Here is a 21,180-nt window from a genome sequence, read left to right as displayed (position 1 = left end):
AGGGTAAAAGTTTTCCGACGAATGTGCACGCGCGGCGCGTACACCTAACTGGAATGGATATGAGCAACACATCTCGAAGAACAACAGTTACAAAGGTGAGTAACCGTCTTTTATAGAATAACCTTCCTCCAGAGGAAGGCTGTTCCTAACCTTCACTTAGTATTTGGCTTATGCCTTGAAGCATGATAGTTTATATGTACAGAGGTCAGCTCAATCTAATATAACTGGGAACATTCTCCTTGAGCAATAGAAATGGAAAGCTTTTTTATTCTTTAAGCTTTACAGAATTTTTACATTCTCCTTAAAAATAAATGGCATGATATGGTCACCAGTGATGAAAATGTGATATTCCTCTATTTATCTAGCACAGTTTCAAGGTAAGAAAGAAATTAAATAACAGTGAAAAATAATTATTGTGTTACTTGATTTAACTGAGTATTTATTCATATTCAAATCAGTTAGCAGAGGCCCTTTAATAAAGTGGCTAACTTAGAAGAATTAATCTTTACCAGCTTTCGTTCCTCGTCTCAATCTCTTTCCTTAGCATAGTGGCGTGAAACTGACTTCATTGTTATTAGTTTTTATTTATGTCCCAAATAGCAGCTAGATCCTCCACTGTAGGTCAGGGCTCCCTGGTGCTAGGCACCATACAACACACACAGTAAAAGACAGTCCTTGCCTGGAAGAGCTCACAAGCTGAATAGACAAGAGAGCCAAAGAATGAGGCAAAAAAGTTTTCTATAACCACACTGAGAGTATCGATTTTAATTCTGTCTGTAAAACCTTCAGGTTAGAAAATATTTGATCCCACCACTAAAATAGAAGCTAGTATCGTACTTGGTGTTATGTTTTACTTGCCAAAAGAAGCAGTCCCTGCTCTGACATGCTAATATTCAGGGTGGATTCTTCCTTGACTAACATTTAGTCCAGCAAGTAAGGCACTGTGCAGCCGGACTACTACACGAGCTCCCTACCCTCTAATAGCTCCACAACTCCCAGATAAAGAGCTTTCTTACCAGGAAATTCCTTTTCTCCCTTGCACAATGGGCTAGGCTATCTCTTGAACAAATCAGCCTACTCTGTAGTCACCATATATGATCCTACAGGGCTTGCTGACTCCAGAAGGCAAGATACATTTTAGGCTTGATAGTGTCCCATGTAACTGATCATATGACAGAGTTTTGTACCATGCAACAACTTAAAGGGGTACCAACATTGCCAAACCAACTGCAGAGTTCTCATTTAGAAAACTATCATCCTTCAAGTTTACACAGAGCCTGTGGTAAATCAGCTAATTGGTGCTCCAGTGGTGACAAGTTTGTAATAAGCTCCTTCCCTGGCCATCAGTTCATTATGAGTGCCCTTTTCAACAACAATTCCTTGAGACATGACAGCTATGATATCAGAGTTTTGAATTGTAGACAACCGATGTGCTATGACAATGCTGGTCCGTCCTTCTCTGGCTTTATCCAATGCATCTTGCACGGTCTGCAGACAATAGACAAAGTATCAGAATGAAAACGTGCCAGCTAAAATGGAGATCAAGATCTGGAAAAATCCCTGATTAGTCTTTACCAATAATCAGATGGCTCAGCATTTCTAAAATTTACTGTTGGACATTTGAACCAAAGCTGAATGAAAGGTGAAGTTATTGATGTGCTTGGCTGACCCTTGAATTAAACCGATGGAATATATAGGGGGTATTAGCAAATATGCATAACTCTAGAAATTATACATGAGTCCTTCAGTTACATCCTGAATGTCATTTTAGTGCTGACGTGGTTTAAAACTGCCAGTGTTACTTTCATCTCAAGGTGCAAGAAAGCCATGCAAATCCTTGCCTGAGTTCTGAGTCCCAGTGCTGCAGTCTTTAATTGAAGTTAATGAAATTACTGCATGCTCAAGCCCTTTATGCATACAGTAACTCCTCACTTAACATTGTAGTTATGTTCTTGCAAAATGTTACTTTAAGAGAAATGATGTTAAGCAAATCCAATTTCCTCATAAGGATTAATGTAAATAGGGGGAATTAGGTTCCAGAGACATTTTTTCACCAGATCAAAGACATTATATACATATACAATATAAGTTTTAAACAATTTTAAACAAACAATTTAATACTGTACTCAGCAATGAAGATTGTGAAGTTTGGTTGAGGTGGTGGAGTCAGAGGGTGAAAGAGGGTGGATTGTCTGGCTATTCCTCTTGCTGTTCTTTCCAAAGTGCCTGGGAGTGTTCAATCCCCAGCTCTTCCCTAAGCCTGCCCCCGCTCCACCCCCACCCCACCTTTTCCTGCCCCTGCTCCACTCCCTCCTCCCAAGCGTGCTGCATCCTCACACCTCCCTCCCCGCATCTCCAGCTCACAGCAATCAGCTGTTTTGCTGGGTTCAGGAGGCTGGGGGAGAGGGGGAGGATGCGACGCGCAGCCTCCTCCTTCCCTCCCTGTATCTTCTGCCTGCAGCAATCAGCTGTTTGGGGGCATTTGGGGGGGAGGGGGCAGGCTGCACGCCTCATCCTCACTCCTCCCGCCTAGCCACCCCAGCCTCGTGAATGGCGCGAAACAGCTGATTGCTGCAGGAGGGAAGTGCAGGGAAGGAGGGAGGAGTTGCTGATCTGCAGGGCCGCAGGTGGATGGGAGGCGCTGGGGGACGTGAAGGGGCACTGATAGGGGGGCTGCCGGCCGACCTTGGTTCCAAGCCCACACAGCCAAACAACATTATAAGGAACATTGCAGAACTGTGAATGAGTGTGTTCTCTAACAGATCAGCAACGTAACAACAAAATAGCATTAACCTCGAGACAACGTTAAGTGAGGAGTTACTGTACCTTTGTTCTAATATGTAATTTTTGGTGTACAATGGCTGTGCATGTGAAACTTGGTTACTGAATGCTTTGAAAATGGAACTAGTGTGAACTACACTGAGAGAGGTGACCTCTGTAAGGTCTAAGTCTAAGAGCAGCTATTGCTGGTTGGTTTTGTATTTTTACATAATAGAACATTAAAAATAGTGTTTTAGGGCTGAATTTACTCAAAGAAAAAATACTATCTCTTTATCTTGTACTTTTCTAAGGTTTCTGTATCAGACAGAAACAAATTAAAATTAAATTTTATTATTGTGGACATTTCTTTTATGAGAACACAACTAGATAATAATACTGCACATCGCTCATTCTCTTTTATTGCACATTTACCTTTTCACTTTCTGTGTCTAAGGCAGATGTTGCTTCATCCAATAATAAAATTTTAGGATCTCGTATGATGGCCCGAGCTATAGCGATGCGTTGCTTTTGCCCACGAGAAAGCTGGGATCCCTGAGCCCCAACATTAGTTTCATATTTCTGAAAAATATACCACAGGGGAAATTTTAATCCTAAATGAGCATGTCTGCAATTACAACAATAGATAAACTGGGACAATATTGTGGTGCCTCATGGGGAGTGGGTCATGAGTCTCCTTTCTGTTTGGTAACGCTTTTTGCTTCCTCTCCTTTCTGTTTGGTAACGCTGGAACCTTTCCTTTCTGTCTCCTATCAGATTTTGAAATTTTGAAAATATTGCTTTCTGCTGGATATTTAATTTTTAAAGTATTTGCCCAACAGTAAAACAAAAAACAAAACAAAAAAATCAAACCCCAAATCCCCATAAAATAAATCACGACAAAACATTATGCCATTCTCCATTCACCACCAAGATCTGTGAAAATAAAAAGATCAGTGCTGGCACATGAAAAGGTCTAATTTGTTTTGGTGAGAAATCTCATTACAATGAATACCTTGCCTTTCTCAGCTGTCTTTTGTAGTCCCAATATTTAGGCCCCATCATAGCATTTGTTTGATTTTGGTTTTTAGTTTTTGACTGTCCTTGCAAATATACTTACATCTGGAAGGGACATGACAAAGTCATGCAGCTGGGCCTTCTTTGCTGCTTCTATAACTTCTTTCATAGTGATCTCTTTGCTGTTATCACCATATTTAATATTATCAGCAATACTACAGTCAAATAACACAGGCTCCTGAGACACTATTCCAATTTTAGATCTAAGAAACTGTATATTTACTTTCTTGGAATCGTGGCCATCTATTAACTACCAGTAAAAAAGACAGAATATGATACATCATTTCAGACTTGTGACATACAATGAATGAATAGCTTTTGCTAAAACAAAATAGTCACAACAACAAGGCTCTACATATATACAGCTTTGTAAAATGAAGTCTGCAAAACATCACACTACTGTTAGTAACTAGAATGAGAATACTGTTTAGATTTAGCATCTTTGTTTTTAGCAACTAAATACATATATTGGTTGTGTCTCTGACCCAGCAAAGAACTTAAACCCATGCTTAACATTGGGCAGGTGAATAAACCTGCTGAAGTCAACTGGAATTTAAGCATGTGCTTGAACTAAGAACTCTTTGATTACTCCAATTATTTTTTTTTCAAATGGAAAAGAAAAACAAGCTAAATTGTGCAGTACCTACATGGGGAGAAGATTTCTGATAGCTCTTTAATCTAGCAGACAAAGGCATCAAAAGATCCAGTGGCTAGAAGCTGAAGTCAGATGAATTTAGACTAGACATAGATGCACATTTTTAGCATTGAGAGGAATGAACCATGGTGGGAACAATTTACTTAGGGATGTGGTGGGTTCTTAGGCACTCACAGTGTTTAAATCTGAATTCATTTTAAGAGAGGTTCTCTAACTCAGACAGAAGTTAAGGGCTTGATGCACTAATTACTGAGTGAAATTCTATGACCTGTGTTATGATCAGGCAAAATGATCACAAGTGTCTCTTCTGGCTCTGAAATCTATGGAATTATACAGGTCCAAGGAGGTAACATTATAGTGCACCAGGAACGGCTCCAGGGTTTTTGCCGCCCCTTAAGTGGCAAAAATAAATAAATAAATAAAGCTGTGATCGGCACTTCAGCGGCAGGTCCTTCCCTCCAATGGGGGCTGAGGGACCCGCCGCCAAAGAGCCTGACATGCCGCCCCTTTCTGTTGGCCGCCCCAAGCACCTGCTTGCTGCGCTGGTGCCTGGAGCCAGCCCTGTAGTGCATTCTCTGAGTGGCGAGCAACAGGCACAAAATATTTGTATGCCCATTGTGACCAAAGAACTATAGTAGGCCAAATGCTGAAGTCTTTACTCAAGGCCATGTGCATTGACTTTTAAGCAGATTTCACAACTGATAGTATGATACATGGACCTTAACTACTCAGTTCTTACTCAGGCAAAGCTCCCGCTGATTTCAATGAGAATTTTGCCTACAAGAAGAGTGAGCAAAAACCAAGGGTCAGCTCATTCTAGGTGGATCTTCTTGAAGAGGCAAGTCTCATTTTCCCTCCCTAACTTTCTCAGATGTCTCTACACTTGGGCTATGTGGATTCTGAGGGGCAGGAGGGTATCAAAAAGGAAAGGTGCTGCTCTCCATGACACCATCTGTGTGCCTGGATTTCTGCATAGAAGTGTATTACCTTCTTCTAAGGCCTCTTTATGATTGTTACTGAGCATCAGCAGAGAGAACCAACCAAGGTTCACTAACTTAGGTTGGATCATTGGAGAACTTTAGACTGTAAATTTGAGGAAAGATCAGGAGAGCTACACCTTATTGTGAATGGTGTGAAAATCCACTGAAGTGATCCTCAGCTGTGCAAATGTTACTTAGTGCCTCTTTGGCAAAATCTCCTAGGTAACATTGGAGAAGAACTTTGGAGTCTGAAGATTTCTGCAGCTGGCAAGCACTAAAACTATCCATGTAGCTAAAGCTGCTTACCACACGTCCTTTGTCAGGGTCATAAAAGCGCTCCAGAAGCTGGACGCTAGTGCTTTTGCCACATCCACTACTTCCAACCAGTGCAAGTGTCTGCGCAGGTTTAACAGACACTGAGAGGCCGTTCAAAACTTTGATGTCAGGCCGAGAAGGATACGTGAACCTGCAGTTGATAAATTCAATGTTTCCCTTGAAATTGTCCTGGTGAAAAAGTAAGAAAGAAAGTGCTAAGAACTGAATTCTAAAGAGTGACAAAACTCCACACATTAAATATGATTCTTGTTTCCACTATTAGTTTTTGTGACTGACTTAAGTGCTTGTGAAATAACCCTGGAGACTGAGGAACCCGAAAAGGCTTGACTGTCCTGGGACAGGAGTCTTCTATTTAGCCAGAACTATGCTGCTGTATTCATTCATTCTATCAGTGGAAGCTTCCCCACACTGCACTGCAACTAGCCTAAACATAGAAAGGGACTAACTTTTGAGCTGAGATGGTAGTTCATTCTCCAACTCCATTCAGAGGTTGTGATTGCCAACAGAGATGCCAATTAATGCCAAATTTGATGGTGTTTCTGTGATATGCTTATACAAGAACCAGGAGATTATAAACATGCTTAGCAACTGAACCCATCTGGATTTAAATCACTGTTGTAGAGGTGGAAGAAAATCTCATTATCCAGTGAATCCATCCCACTCCCAACTGTCAGATCAGTTATTAGTATGTATTCACCATTTATTGATACTCTGTGTGAAATTTCTGGCAGACTGGGAATAATTTGACTGCATGTCTCATGCTTACATTATAGCACATAGCTCAATACTTCCCAAAAGCAAGGATATCTAGCAAATATTCTGATGTTAATTTACCTTGCTCACAAACAGAGGTGTGTATGGAATAATCCATAATTACTGGGGTTTCAATACCTATATCATTGGGCTGAATAATGACATTACCTGCATTACTCATGTCTACTCTTACCCATTTTTCTCCGCTATCATTGTAAACACTGATTTGGGGAACCCGATCCACCAGTTGAAAAAAACGTGCAGCAGATATTTTTGCTTTAGCGTAGTTTGGAGTATAAGAAGAAGCTCTTCCCAAAGCAGTGCCACTGGTCACAACAGCAGATATCACCCTGCAGTCGAAAATGAAAGCTTTTAGCTCGTGTGTTCTGTAAATTTGTGAATTTTATTGTAAACAACATACTTCTGTAGTATAGCATGTGCCTGTCTGCAAGTATCTTCTTACCTAAACACATAGCTATAATGAAGTCCTTCATTCTCCACCAAAAAACCTCCGTATCGATAAGAGACTGAATTGGCTATGAACACTATACATTGGGCAAAGCCAAAACAGATTCCATAAACATTTGCTTTACTGATTGCAGCTCTGTATGGGATTTCCAGCTGTTCTTCATATGCTTCAATAAACTTTCTCTCCTTCCCTATGCCAGCTACAGTCCTAATGTTAGAGAGGGCTTCACTGGAAATCTGAAGAAAAAATTTAGGTTACAGGTAAAACATTTAGGAATCACTCTGAAAAAGTGGGAAGACCTTCTCTTTATCCCACTTTTCAGTGAGAGGGCAACATGATTGTTTGGCAAATTATAGAAACTAATGATGTACAAATTGTTTCAGATACAATAAGAACTGATACAAACCTCAAACAGGACCTTTTCTGAAGTCAACCCTCCTCGGACTAGACTCCAGCAAAACATTCAAGCTGTGGATGGCCTTGCTTGGGTTCTTACACATAGGTGAATTTCACTTTGTATATGTCACCGGCACCACTATTCCTTACTGTGTCCAACTCCAAACAAAGAAGTGTGTTTATTCTGGCAGACCTTCTCATCAGCTGAAACCTGGCCTTCCTCAACTTCCCATGCTGATATTGTGTTGTGCTGGGAAATGCTTGTCTGGCTGAATGTAGGACTAGGGATTTGTACCATATATCTTAGTATGACAATGGCATTTTAGGCAGCAATCTCTAGCTAAACTGAGCAATACTGAATATGCCATAATGCTAAATATTTTTATATATATGGAACTGTGGGAATGCTGGTGTTAATCATAGATGAAACGTGGATTTTTTTTTTGTTTGCATTTTTTAAGAATGTTTTTATTTCAATTGTTTTGTTTCTGTTTTTTTTCTTAAACCAGTGGTCTTGGGGGAAAGGGTGATAGTGTCCCGTTCTCTTTCTTCAGAGCCTATCCTTTTATAAATTAAAGGCAGCTGAATTTACTACTTAATCTTTTCCATTAATACCTTGCCAGTTCATGTTCAAGAAAAGTGGCTAGATGGAACATACAGATGAGAGTAAAATCCTGGCTGCACTGAAGCTAATGGCAAAACTCCCATCAACTTTGGTGGGACCAGGATTTCAATCAGAGGGTAGAGAAGGAGCAATCCCATGCCTGACTGCATGTACAATCTATTGTATAACAGTATGATGCAGTGCAGGAAGCTGGTATCAATTCCCCATTGTTTTTTTCTCTGCTTTGGAAACTTTTTTGAGATGACTGTTAATTGTAAGGATAGCAAAGAGTCTTGTGGCACCTTATAGACTAACAGACATTTTGGAGCATGAGCTTTCGTGGGTGAATACCCACTTTGTCGGCTCGTAAGGATTACAATCTAGTTTTGTAGCTTATAAAGTTAGTCTCAACCCATAGTGGAGCTATATTTTCATCAGTGGAAGGCATACAGCGTTTATTCTATACCAGATTATTGCTTCATTCAATTTGTCTTGTGTATTTTAATTCACAGGTTTGTCATGTTTCAATATACTTGCTGTTTGCCTTGCCATTTGTAATGGCTCAGTCTGTTTTGCCTTCTCTTATCTATGTATAGATATTCTTACTAAATTTTGTTTCATTGCCTATGAAAGCTTTCTGCATGCAGCACAGAGGAAGTGACCTGAATATGAATACTTAAAAATGATTTAGGTCAATTTTCCATCATATTTTTTCCAGGCTAGCATGTAGAATTAGTGCTGGAGCATTAGCATGTACCTTGAAGGAGAGAATAAATAGGCCTTGCGAACATGAGTACAGACTGTCTTTCTATATTTTAAAATGGCAGATAAGCAAGCATTGTAGAAAAGACTTAAACAAACCCTTTTGTATTTAGATGCTAGGCTGCTGAATAAATTGGAAAATATCACCAGACATAATCAGTCATTGAAGCATTGAATGTCCTTTTCTTCCTAGCCTCTGGGTCATTCCATTGAGTAATGGCTGATGCACTGGCCATTTGTCAAGTTCCTGTCTCTACATCAATTTCAAGATGGTGTTCTGATTGATCATTTGCTGTAAATAATTTAGCCATTGTGAATGAGAGAATAGTCAGCATTAACTCTTCCTAGACTTTGGGTGTCTTTGTTTGAACTAGTGTTATCAACACCATGAGGTGTTAATTATCTTAATTCGTGTTGTATACAGGCATGTTTTTTGTTTTTTTTTAGTTTTCCTGGAATTCTGTTAACATGTAAGGATAATCTAAATTTGTAGAACTTATTCATTTCTACAGTTTAATTTATTTAGACTGCATATCCCTGTTTGTCTGACAAACTGTTTGGCCTCAGTCCCAGAGATGGAGGACTTGTGCTGTATAACTCTGCCAGCAAGCCTACTTCTATGAAAAAAATCATTCCATAATCTCTTTTTTCCTCTGCATAAGGGGGAAAAAAGGAAGTCTGCACAATTACTAAACGAGGAGTGTTTCTAATACCATGTCCTCCAACTGTCCCCATTTTCTTGGTGCAGATCAGTATTTGCACTGTTCTACCAGGTACGTTTTAAAATGGATCCAGTTCTGGCTACTGGCAACATGTGGCTGGCAGCATCAGTGACAGATTTTAAGACAAGGAATCTTATGAATGCTGTCAGGGCAGCTGCCCTGTTCACCTCCATTTCTGACTAGGAATGGGGAGAAAGGACAGCTGCCATTCTCTGTCTCTTTCCCGCCTCAGTTGCTGCTACATACACTAGAGGTCTTCCAGCAAATGCAGCTAGTGGCTTTGGCTGAAATGCTCTCTAAGTAATTACTGATCTGATTGAGTGCCTATAACCTTGCCACAGAGACCCCTTTTAAGAACCGCATGTGAAGCATCCCCTAGATGTTCATTGCCAAAAGACCATGAAGGTTTTCTAACTGGGAAATAGGGAGAGAATGGGAGTGGGAGCAACTGAAAGAAGGCAGACAATCAGGGAACACTGCACATACAACTTATTCCTCCCCGTGAAGGCTCTCACTCCTGTGATGACTTGCTTAACAAACTTGACCTGTATCTATTTCACTTTGGAGAACACATACTGCAGTTATAATGTACACTTTGTTTGGTATCAAAATGAGACAGCAGAGGAAGACATGCTGCATGGTACAAAAAGTCAAACCAAAAAAGTTTACATAGGAAAGGCTTTACTGTGCTATGTTCTAGCTTAGAAAATCCAACTGATGTGGAAACAGTGAGCTCCTAAAATCTAGCCCATCCAGTTGCAGAATACAGCTCACTACAAAAACAACCCAGCTGTCTTTAAAATCAGCAGATACTGTTTTCTGGGTTAGTGCTGAATTCTAGAATTCAATGATTTCTTAATGCACATGACCATTGTTTCCTGATGGGCTACAAAGAGCATAAGAGGGTGCCTTCAGATATGCATTTTAAAAGCAATAAGCTATAAAAGAGACTGGAATTAGAGACTCATATCTTACCGTCCGAGGTCATAGCCTTTTTGAGGAGGAAGTCACATTCCAAGTAGTAAGTACTTTTAGAGCTGGGAAAGTCACCATGAAATTTCAGTGGACTGACAAGCAGAAATACTGCCCCATGTTTATCTCTGCCACTTCTATAGCATCTGACTCACTGATAATTCCAACTGCATGAGCCATGACTGGCACACACACATGCCCCAAATGCCTGCTAATCTAAAATTAGTTTTCAGAAAACATTACCTGCCCAGTAGTTTCCATAGCTTGCTTGTCCTGCGAGGCAAATCCTGTCAACATTTTAGCCTGCACAGCTCCAGATAAGGCTAAAAAGGGCAGGAAGCACATTATAACTAGAGTTAGTTTCCAGCTGAAGTAGAAAGCAATGATAATGGCCACTCCAATGTTGGTTAAGGAACTGACAATCATTCCTATTTGAGAGCCGGTAGCCTTAAAAGAAAACAAAAGTAGATTACTGACTTGTATTCCCACAGTAACATCAATCATCATATATGCTTCAAAAGACAATCAAATACCTTCCCATCAAGCTTGGAGCATTCTAGCTACTAAAATAACATGGCATGGATTAGCATGTTTAGATTGACTCCATAGGTATTAGCCCAGTCTAGCTGTCCTCTTTCCCACTGGAGTCAAATGAGAATTTTTGTCAAAACAAAGACCGCAGGCTCAATCCCTAAATGTTCTCCTGACTCACAAGCCTTCCCAAGTACTAGGAAAGAAAAACAGCCTCTAAGAATGCTAATAGATGTAAAGATGTAATTAGGGGTGAATTTTTATCATTTAGATGACTCCCTTTGACTTCCATAGAAGCTGCTCATGTGCATCAGTACGTGGCATTTGGCCCAAATATTTATTTGTTTTATGTATGTATTTATCTTTGAATAGTAAAGAGGTGCCCATAATAGGCTCTATGAACCCTAACATATAGCTAGAAATAGAGCAAAATTCCAGCTGCGCTGAAATAATCAAACAGTACTTGGCAAAGATTTAAAACAACAAGTACTTGGCAAAGATTTAAAAAGGGATGAATCACAGTTGCTATTTATCCCTATTTCAGATAAAGTTTAAAAATACCTTTGGTAATTTTATCTTTGCCTTGTGCACTATGGGAACATTTTTCCTTCTGACAATTTTACTGTATTTGGTTGGTCTGTCTCAGCAGCAACAAACATTTAACTTCACTAAATGGGAATTAAATTGTATATTTAAAAAAAGTTTGAGCTCTTAAATCATTAGGTGTGAAATTCATCACCCAGGTGTGGCATGCCAACACCCAGTTCCAGTTTGTCGCACTACTTTACCTCTCTACTAGAGCTCCAGGGACTGGGGGAGGACTGGGACTAGTGGCTGTTTTGGGAGTCTCCATCCCCACTGCGTACCATGGAAAGGGTCTCTTTGTGGGTTCTACATTGGTCAGTGTGGAGTGCAACAATGAGATAGGTTACAGGCTCTGTTCCTACATGGATCCTCTGGCTATAACATGCCACATACATAGCACAAAGTGGCTGCAACTGTTATGTCAGATACTTAGAGGTGATGCTGAACGGGAACAGTTAGCTCCACAGAAATCCAGGGAAGTTTGGATATACATTCAGCTCTGAACCCGGTGACTGGCCTTATACCTGTATGTACCTAAGGTTGTTTCTCCCTATTTCGTTCTGATTTACCTCACATGGCTAAGGTGTACATTAGATGAGACATTTCTATTTATGTATTTTTATGTGTTTATATATCACTCCCTAAGCTGATGAGGAAGTTGTCCAATCAGAAGACTTCCCTTCCTCACAGCTCATTTCTCTCCATTCTCAGAAGCAGTGGAAAGGCAAGTGTGTTTTATTTCTGTTAGAAAATGAAGTTGTAAAGAGAGGGAAATCTTGAGGGCTAGCCAGAAGCAGAGACAGAGTAGGCACACAGTAAGCAGCAGTTTGGCAAGTGGATTATTTGTTTGTTTCTTTCTAAGGGAGAATTTAGAAAACCTGCCACATTATTGCCTAGCAAGGCATAACTGAGCAATCTCCTGAGCAGGTCCGGTGTTCTGTTAATTCAGTAACTACAGTGTTTTCTGATTTGTGTGTGTGAATTTGAGCTTAAAGTTTTCTCTTGTCTCTACCCCCCTTGCACCCTTCCTTTGTTTTAAAAGAAAAGTTAACTCTTTGTAAAACAAGATGTGTAAATGGTGAGGGGAAGAGAAAATAAATCCTTTACTGTGAATTGTAAACTCCGCTGTCTGGCAATCAGCACTGTGAAAACCATAGTATTTAATTTGTGATAATTCAGTGTCATGAAAAGTAATAAATCACATGCAGACAGGGGAAAAAATTTACAGGACTTGCCTTAAAAATGTTTCAAAACAAATTCACCTTAGGAGATGAGAAATGGACAAAATATGCAAGCGACAATACAAAATTAACACAACTAAACCTAACACTATTTGTAAAACAATTAATACTTTAGAGATAACTTCTATCCATATATTAGAAATAAATAGGTCCATGTCACCATTATATGTGAAATCTTCTACATCTTTATACATATTATTGCTAATTTGAACAACATAAGTATTTTTTCAAGCTAGTAATGTTTTTATAGTTAAGGTCAGTGGATCAATAATATGTAATTTTCAACTTTTTTTTTATGGTTGGATTCACTTTGAATAATAGTTTCATTCTGAAATGCTGGTACAGGCATAACTGTAGTTTGGACAATAACAGGCCATTTTACTGCTGGGAGCCATCACCTGGTGAGTATTATAGGAAAGGAGACAGTGGCAGCTAGCTCATCTGTCTTGTTGGGCTGGGTCTGGCAGGCATGACCACATACAGGTGTTGTGATGTTGAATTCATCACACCTCCATACGTATTAATAGCTCTTTGGAGGAGCAACTAGCCATAGGTGGTGCCTACCAGGTTCATAGAATATCAGGGTTGGACGGGACCTTAGGCAGTCATCTAGTCCAACCCCGTGCTCAAAGCACGACCAATCTCCAACTAAAGCCCCAAATGGCTCACAACCCTGGATTTAGCAGGCCAATGCTGAAACCACTGAGCTATCCCTTCCCCCCCATTTGTGTTGCTTAATAAAGCACCAGCAGATCCATGTAGATATAGGTGTTCTTTGTAGATTCCTGTTTTTAGGTAACCTTCTACTGTGCCTAATTTATTAACTATTGCCATATTTGGGTTTACTATTGGTAAAGATACCATAAATACAGTATACACAGAGTCTGACATTCAACAAGATTGTTTAGAATAAGATGTGCCTTGATTAGGATGTGGTATCACAGAGCCCAAATTCTGAAGAGTGCTAAAAGGAATTTGTTTATATGCTTTAACACATTGCCAATTCACAGAAGTTCCTTTTGTATATTTGGGACAATACTATTTATTTAGGTGTTTATTATCAATAAGGTTTGGCACCTTTACAATTTCAACATTTCTTAGTGTATTGATTACCTTGTCCAATGTGTAGGCACCATAAGTGGTACAAATGAATTTCATTCCCACTTTGTTTTTTGCTTTCTTATTATTAACTTTAACCAATTCATTGATTCTTTTGCCTGTCTATTTAAACAAATGAGCAATGTCATGCATATTTAACAGTGTTCCTATCTTCATTAGCTAGACTCGCAAGTCCATCAGTCACTGGTGAAACACTGTTAGCCCCAGCATATTTAATGTAGCTGACATGTCTTTTTTATGTCTTGAAAATCTACTCTATATTAACTGATATACTTAAAAAGTCCTAAAACAGATCCCATAATTTGTTTTTGCTTTGTAACTAAGGCTGTCGATTAATCGCAGTTTACTCATGTGATTAACTTTAATCACAATTGATTGCAGTTTTAATTGTACTGTTAAACAATAGAATATCAATTTAAATTTATTAATATTTTTGTATGTTTTTCTACATTTTCAAATATATTGTTTTCAATTTCAACACAGAATACAAAGTCTTACAGTGCTCACTTTATATTATTTTTATTACAAATATTTGCACTGTAAAATGCTAAAAGAAATGGTATTTTTCAGTTCACCTCGTACAAGTACTCTAGTGCAATCTCTTTATTGTGAAAGTTCAACTTACAAATACAGATTTTTTTTTGTTACGTAACTGCACTCAAAAACAAAACTATGTAAAACTTTAGAGCCTACAAGTCCATTCAGTCCTACTTCTTGTTCAGCCAATCCTTAAGACAAACAACTTTGTGAACATTTTTGGGAGATAATGCTGCCTGCTTCTTATTTACATTCCACCTGAAAGTAAGAACAGGCATACACAGGGCATTTTTTTAGCCAGTATTGCAAGGTATTTACCTGCAAGATATGCTAAACATTTTTATGTCCCTTCATGCTTCAGCCACCATTCCAGAGGACATGCTTCCATGCTGAGGACACTCATTAAAAAAAAATGTGTTAATTAAATTTGTGACTCAACTCCTCTGTGTTTTACCTGCATTCTGCCATATATGTCATGTTATAGCAGTCTCAGATAATGACCCAGCACGTTGTTTCTTTTAAGAACACTTTCACTGCAGATTTGACAAAATGCAAAGAAGATACCAATGTGAGATTTCGTGAGTGAGTGAGCTACAGCACTTGACCATAGGTTTAAAAATCTGAAGTCCTTTCCAAAATCTGAGACAAACGAGGTGTGGAGCATACTTTCAGAAGTTTTAAAAGAGCAACACTACAATGTAGAAACTATAGAACCTGAACCACCAAAAAAGAAAATCAACCTTCTGCTGGTAGCATTTGACTCAGATGATGAAAATGAACATGCGTCAGTCCGCATTGATTTGGATCATTATCAGTCAGAATCCATCATCCGCATGCATGTCCCCTGGAGTGGTGGTTGAAGCATGAAGGTGACATATAAATCTCTAGTGCATCTGGCATGTAAATACCTTGGAACGCAAGCTACCACACTACCATGCAAATACTTTTTCTCATTTTCAAGTGACTCTATAAACAAGAAGCGGGCAGCATTATCCCCTGCAAATGTAAACAAGCTTGTTTATTTGAGAGATTGGCTGAATGAGAAGTAGGACTGAGTGGACTTGCAGGTTCCCAAGTTGTACATTGTTTTATTTTTGAATGCAGTTATTTTTTGTACATAATTCTACATTTGCAAATTCAACTTTCATGATAAGGAGATTGCACTGCAGTATTTTTATTCAGTGAATTGAAAAATACTATTTCTTTTGCTTTTTACAGTGCAAATATTTATAATAAAAATAAATACAATGTGAGCACTGTACACTTGCAATTGAAATCAATATACTTGAAAATGTAGAAAACATCCAACAATATTTAAATAAAGAGTATTCTATTATTGTTTAACAGTGCGATTAATTGAACAATTAATCATGATTCATTTTAAATCACATGATTAATTATGATTAATTTTTAATCACTTGGAGGTCAGACTAGATGATCATATTGGTCCCTTCTGACCCTAAAGTCTATGAGACAGCCCTATTTGTAACTCTTGTGTCCTAAAAATATCAGAGTAGGCCTGAGTTTTCTGACTCCCAATAGCATCCCTTATTTGCTCATGGATATGCAGCCTGTCTTTCAATTGGTATAGAAGCAGATAATCTAGACACAGTATTTTTATACATTTCAATTTGTGCCATATTCTAATGTAATTAATTTAAAACCATAGATTTATGTATAAATTGTATGTTATTAACTAAAGTCCTGGGTATTGAAAGAGGGATGAGTCCACTCTTTGGTCCTGATTCCACTTTTGGACATGAAATAGGTTCTGTGGTTGTCGCCATGGTAATTGCTGCAAGCGGGTCTACTACCCTTAGGGTAATTCTTTTAGTTTCTGGTACGCGGGACCTGTGGTCTTTTTTCCTTGGAGAAAGTGTTAATACTTATTTTATAAAACCCTTGATATTCCTTTGTTAAGCTCTTAACTAGCAGGGAACCATTTTTGGTTCACCTAATTTCTATTTACACTGTTCATTGCATTTAGATAGGAGTAAATCGAGCTGCAGTAACTTGTCCAGTTTCCAGATTGGTTTGGTAACCATAGCCTGCCTTTCTATATTCTGTATTGGGTTGTGTTAATCACTGATTAATAAATTCCAGATGAGCTTAATTATTTGACCTTTTATTAATAATGGAACTGAAACTAAACCCAAGAGTTGGGAAAAGTTTTTGGCTTTGCTCATTTCACAGCTGTGTTTATTGTGTATAGTGCAGTCACTAGAATCTTCAGAGAAGGCAGAGAATACTGCGTTAGCCTAGGACAAGGCCTTCTCTTATGCAGCTACGGTAAGGCAGAGTTGGTGTTAAGAAGTTTGTGCATGCAAATTAAAATGGAACATGTAAGTGTTTGCAGCTTAATGTAACTGTAAGAAGGGGGAGGGAGATGGCTGCTGATTTCTGAGATGCTGGGGAAATATTGACAGCTTGCTGCTGACAGGAAGCTGTAGGCTGCAACTTTTTCTTCTTTCTCTCCCATTCTTATTTTAAATTCCGTAAAACTCCAAGAAGGAAAAAGTCCAGCAAAACTCCTATTACCAGCTTAAAAAAGTCCATACATTTCTTTCTGTGTTTGTAGAAACAAAATTACTTGCTTTAAATTTAGAACCAAGTATCAGTGCTAATGTTGACCACACACATAACTCATCAGCACATACCTTCAACCAGTTGGGGGTGCTAAAATATGGTGCTAACAGGCAGCCTTCCCAAAAAATAAGAGCATTACTTCTGCAATATTAGTCCATGAAGGCCTGAGACTGATCCCAAAATGGCATCCCTTGTAGTAGTAGGGAGTGCTTTTCTTAAATGGATTGTTAGCATAAATCACAACAGCCACCTGTAATAAACTCCACACCGCGCTGAAAATTCTGTTTAATCAGTGATATTACTATTGATTAATTTGGTTGAAAATGACTGTGATATGTTTCAGAAATATACATTTAGTTATTATGGCAAAATTCCACCTTCAGGAATGAGAAATTGAAGATTATGTCCTGAATTCGTCTTTCAGTTATATTGGTGACTTGTGGTAACTTTAGTGAGTTTTATGGCACTGATCTATTTACACTGGTACAATGGACAGCAGGAACTGTCTCTAGTTCTGCATATAGTTCTTTATACGGAGAGTAACTAATTGCTGTGCCAGTCTATGATAGATAGAGCACACATTGGAAACAGCTTAGCTAGGCAGAGTGAGGGTAGAGACCATGAGATTAGATATATACAGAGGTGAAAGTAAGCTGGTACTGTACTGTACGGCGTACCAGCAAGAGCCAGTACGCCGTGCCGCACTGGACTGGCTTCCATGGTGGTGATTTAAAGGGCCCAGGGTTCCAGCCTCTGCGGGGAGCCCCGGGCCCTTTAAAGCACCGCTGGAGCTCCAGCAGCCGGGCTCGGGTGGGAATTTAAACAGCCCAGTGCTCCTGCCACTGTGGGGAGCCTCGGGCCCTTTAAATCCCCACCGGAGCTCTGACAGCAGGGCTCCCACGGTGATTTAAAGGGCCCAGAGCTCTGTGGCAGCTGGAACCCCGGGCCCTTTAATTCGCTCCTGAGCTCCAGGGTGACTTAAAGGCCCTGAGTCTCCCAGGCACAGCTGGAGCCCCAGGGCCTTTAAATCGTGAAAGGCCCCGCCTCTTCCTGTTGAGGCCATGCCCCTGCTCAGGACTCCAGCGTACTGGTAAGTCCTTTAAGTTACTTTCACCCCTGGATATATATTTATATTACTGTTTACACACTAGATAATTCTTGTGACATCACATACCATAGTAATGCAGTAATTAACATGGAGCAAAATAATTCCTATTATATGGTTTCTTACCCCTTGAACCTGTGATGCATCTGTTGCAAGTCTTGTAGTCAAGGCACCAGGGCTGTTTCTGTGATCATCAAACCAACCAATCTCTTGGCCTAGCATAGCTTGGAAACCCATTTTCCTTAACCGTCTTGTAAGCAACTCACCAGATTTTGCAAATGTGTATCCCTGGTATGCATAAGAACAAATACACTTATTATACAGAACACACATATGCACACAAAGCCAGACATGAACAGAAAAAAACAGAAACTAGCAAAGCAGAAGTTTAATTAATTGCCATTACCTGCAGGAACTGTGTGAAAAATGATACAGCTCCAACAAGGACAAAAAGCAGGCAGATGCCATTGATCAGTGCTCTTTGCTCTTCTTTATCAGGCATGGAAAAGGTCTTTTGGGAAAAAAAAAGAATGTCATAACATTAAATTGTCAATGATAGTATTAGCGTGAATAAGGTGAGCAGAATTTGTCTATGCCAGTGAAATATAGTATAAAGTTTTCACATCAGCCTCTAAAGATCAGGGTCAGATGAAAACATCCTGGGCTAGATCCTCAGTTGGTATAAATCAGTGCAAATTCATTGACTTCAGTGGAGCTTTGCCTATTTACATCAGCTGACTGTCTCGTACAGATTTTTGCAGTTAGGTTTATGAGAGCATTCCCTGTTTTCATTCATAGAAATCTGTGATTCCCAAATGTAAAATTCTGCTATTTCTTAGTCTGAATTCATAAGATTAAGGAATCAAAACAGTTATCCTGATTGGTGCCCTGTATACTTAAATTTAAAATTCAATCAGGCTTTATTACTTGATTATTTCACACACAATTGGAACTACAGTACATCTATATAAATAAATGGAATCTGTCTAAACATACTAGAGAAAATTTAACCAATTGTTTAGAATCTTTTAAAATTTTGAAAGGACATGGATTTCATTTCACTGCATTACTCCCATTTATATTAATATTCTAATCTATTGTAAGGGCTGGGTCCTAGTGTGAGGTCTTGCCTTTAGAAAACCTGCATGGTCTGGTTATGAGTTTCTGTGATTTTCACAGAGACCCCCAGGAGAAATCCAGGTGCAAAATACCACAGTTTCAGTAGATGGGTTTCATTTTATTTCTGTTGAGTTATATGACAAGCTTATAGCACAAAATGGCCTTATAAATTTGCTAAATGTTTTAGTTTCTGAGTTAGGTTGCATTTATTTAAAGTCCCAACTTCCCAGTCTCTTGTGAAGAGCCAGACTCTCAATATAACAAGAGGGAAGCCTGAGGTGTAAAGATAAGATCCAGATCATGATCTGAAGTAAGTTCTACTTTGGATGTACTTTGTAGAGATGGACCGCTGCCACAAAGCATGGATCCAAATCCAGATCCAGATTTTCTCAAATATTCCTGTTCAGGACCATCTCTCTGTATAATAGAAGTAAAAGCAAATGATCCTTATTGTACTCTTGCAAACTCATAAGTATCAGCCTAGAGCTTGAGGGCATGCTATTGTTTGTACTCTCTCTACAGCTACTACAGTGTGTCCAATGAACAAGAACTTATCCCCAAAACCATAAACCTCAATTGCTACTGTAAAGCAACAAGCTGGAAGAAATTTTCCCTTGGAATAATTACCTTTTATATGGGTTTTACACTTTTCTCTGAAGCATCTCATAGTGGCTAGTGTAAGCGACAGGCTACTGGATGGCATTGTTAAGATTAGTATGGCAGTTTTTATTTTCCTAAACAAAGTCATAGAATTATAGAATCATAGGCCTGGAAGGGACCTCGAGAGGTCATCTAGTCCAGTCCCCTGCACTTGTGGCAGGACTAAGTATTATCTAGACCATCCCTGACAGGTGTTTTTCTAACCTGCTCTTAAAAATCTCCAATGATGGAGATTCCACAACCTCCCTAGGCAATTTATTCCAGTGCTTAACCACCCTGACAGGAAGTTTTTCCTATCGTCCAACCTAAATCTCCCTTGCTGCAATTTAAGCCCATTGCTTCTTGTCCTATCCTCAGAGGTTAGGAAGAACAAATTTTCTCCCTCCTTGTCTGGCCTTTTCTTCCTGGTTAAGGCTTGCTATAGGGTTAACAAGAATAAAAACAGAGGCAAAAGATATGATGTGCAGTCACTGAGCGTAAGACCATTTGCTGCACATAGCTAGGTACAGCCTAAACAATTCTCCTCCCTACTCTGAAAAGGAGTTAGGGGTTCTGACAGTGATCCAGAGAATACTGGCTGAAATCACAAGAGTGTGGAAAAGATTAGTGGACTCAATTACTCTCTTTTTTCTGTAAAGCAACAATAGGGCAACTCCCTTAACACCCATAAAATCTATGACAGCTGTTGGCTCATTGGGAAGTACAAAATCAAGCACTTATGTTCCAAGTACATACTTGCAAATCAGGACAATTTGCCCTTTGGTACACGTGAACAGCTCTCACTGATGCTGCTAATAGAAGACATAGGCATACTTCAAAGGGAGAACGTAGGTCCCACCTGTTGTTGAACCAATGTGAAAACAAGTCATTCTCTTGTCAGTGTGGCTTGGGAAGAGAATCCATTAGAAAAAATGTCCAGAGCTCAAATTAGGAACATTTTTACCTCCCTAATGCTGTTTTTTTTATCTCTTCTCTTTATGTCTGATCTTTTTATCTACTGCTATGAAACTAATGGCTGATGAAGTAATGGTCCAAATCTCACTAGTCATCTTCTAGCAGTTCCAGTTCATAGGAATTACTGTCAATTGAAATACCTACCAGTTAATTATCTTAGGACTTATATTTGGACTTCTTTGCTAAAATGACAATAGTTCTAATATTCTAACTGGGTTTCACAAATCAAATCTCTATACATCTGCCAATCCTCCAGGAAA

General features: G+C 39.1%; 1 protein-coding gene across 1 annotated transcript in view; it reads right to left on the bottom strand.

Moving 5' to 3' along the window:
* Nucleotides 1-347: 347 nt before the first annotated feature.
* Nucleotides 348-21,180, bottom strand: part of ABCB11 (ATP binding cassette subfamily B member 11) — a 59,468-nt gene continuing 38,635 nt past the window's right edge. Inside the window, exons 12-19 of the mRNA XM_030580803.1 lie at nucleotides 18,594-18,698; nucleotides 18,314-18,475; nucleotides 10,727-10,930; nucleotides 7,022-7,263; nucleotides 6,752-6,908; nucleotides 5,776-5,973; nucleotides 3,193-3,339; nucleotides 348-1,488 (exon numbers count right to left, since the gene is read on the bottom strand). Of these exons, the coding sequence (XP_030436663.1) occupies nucleotides 1,288-1,488; nucleotides 3,193-3,339; nucleotides 5,776-5,973; nucleotides 6,752-6,908; nucleotides 7,022-7,263; nucleotides 10,727-10,930; nucleotides 18,314-18,475; nucleotides 18,594-18,698 (1,416 nt within the window). The 3' untranslated portion in view covers nucleotides 348-1,287. The remainder of the gene's footprint in view (nucleotides 1,489-3,192; nucleotides 3,340-5,775; nucleotides 5,974-6,751; nucleotides 6,909-7,021; nucleotides 7,264-10,726; nucleotides 10,931-18,313; nucleotides 18,476-18,593; nucleotides 18,699-21,180) is intronic.

This window comes from Gopherus evgoodei, chromosome 11 (genome assembly GCF_007399415.2).
Source record: "Gopherus evgoodei ecotype Sinaloan lineage chromosome 11, rGopEvg1_v1.p, whole genome shotgun sequence".
NCBI lineage: Eukaryota > Metazoa > Chordata > Testudines > Testudinidae > Gopherus > Gopherus evgoodei.
This window is presented reverse-complemented; position numbering and strand designations above follow the sequence as displayed.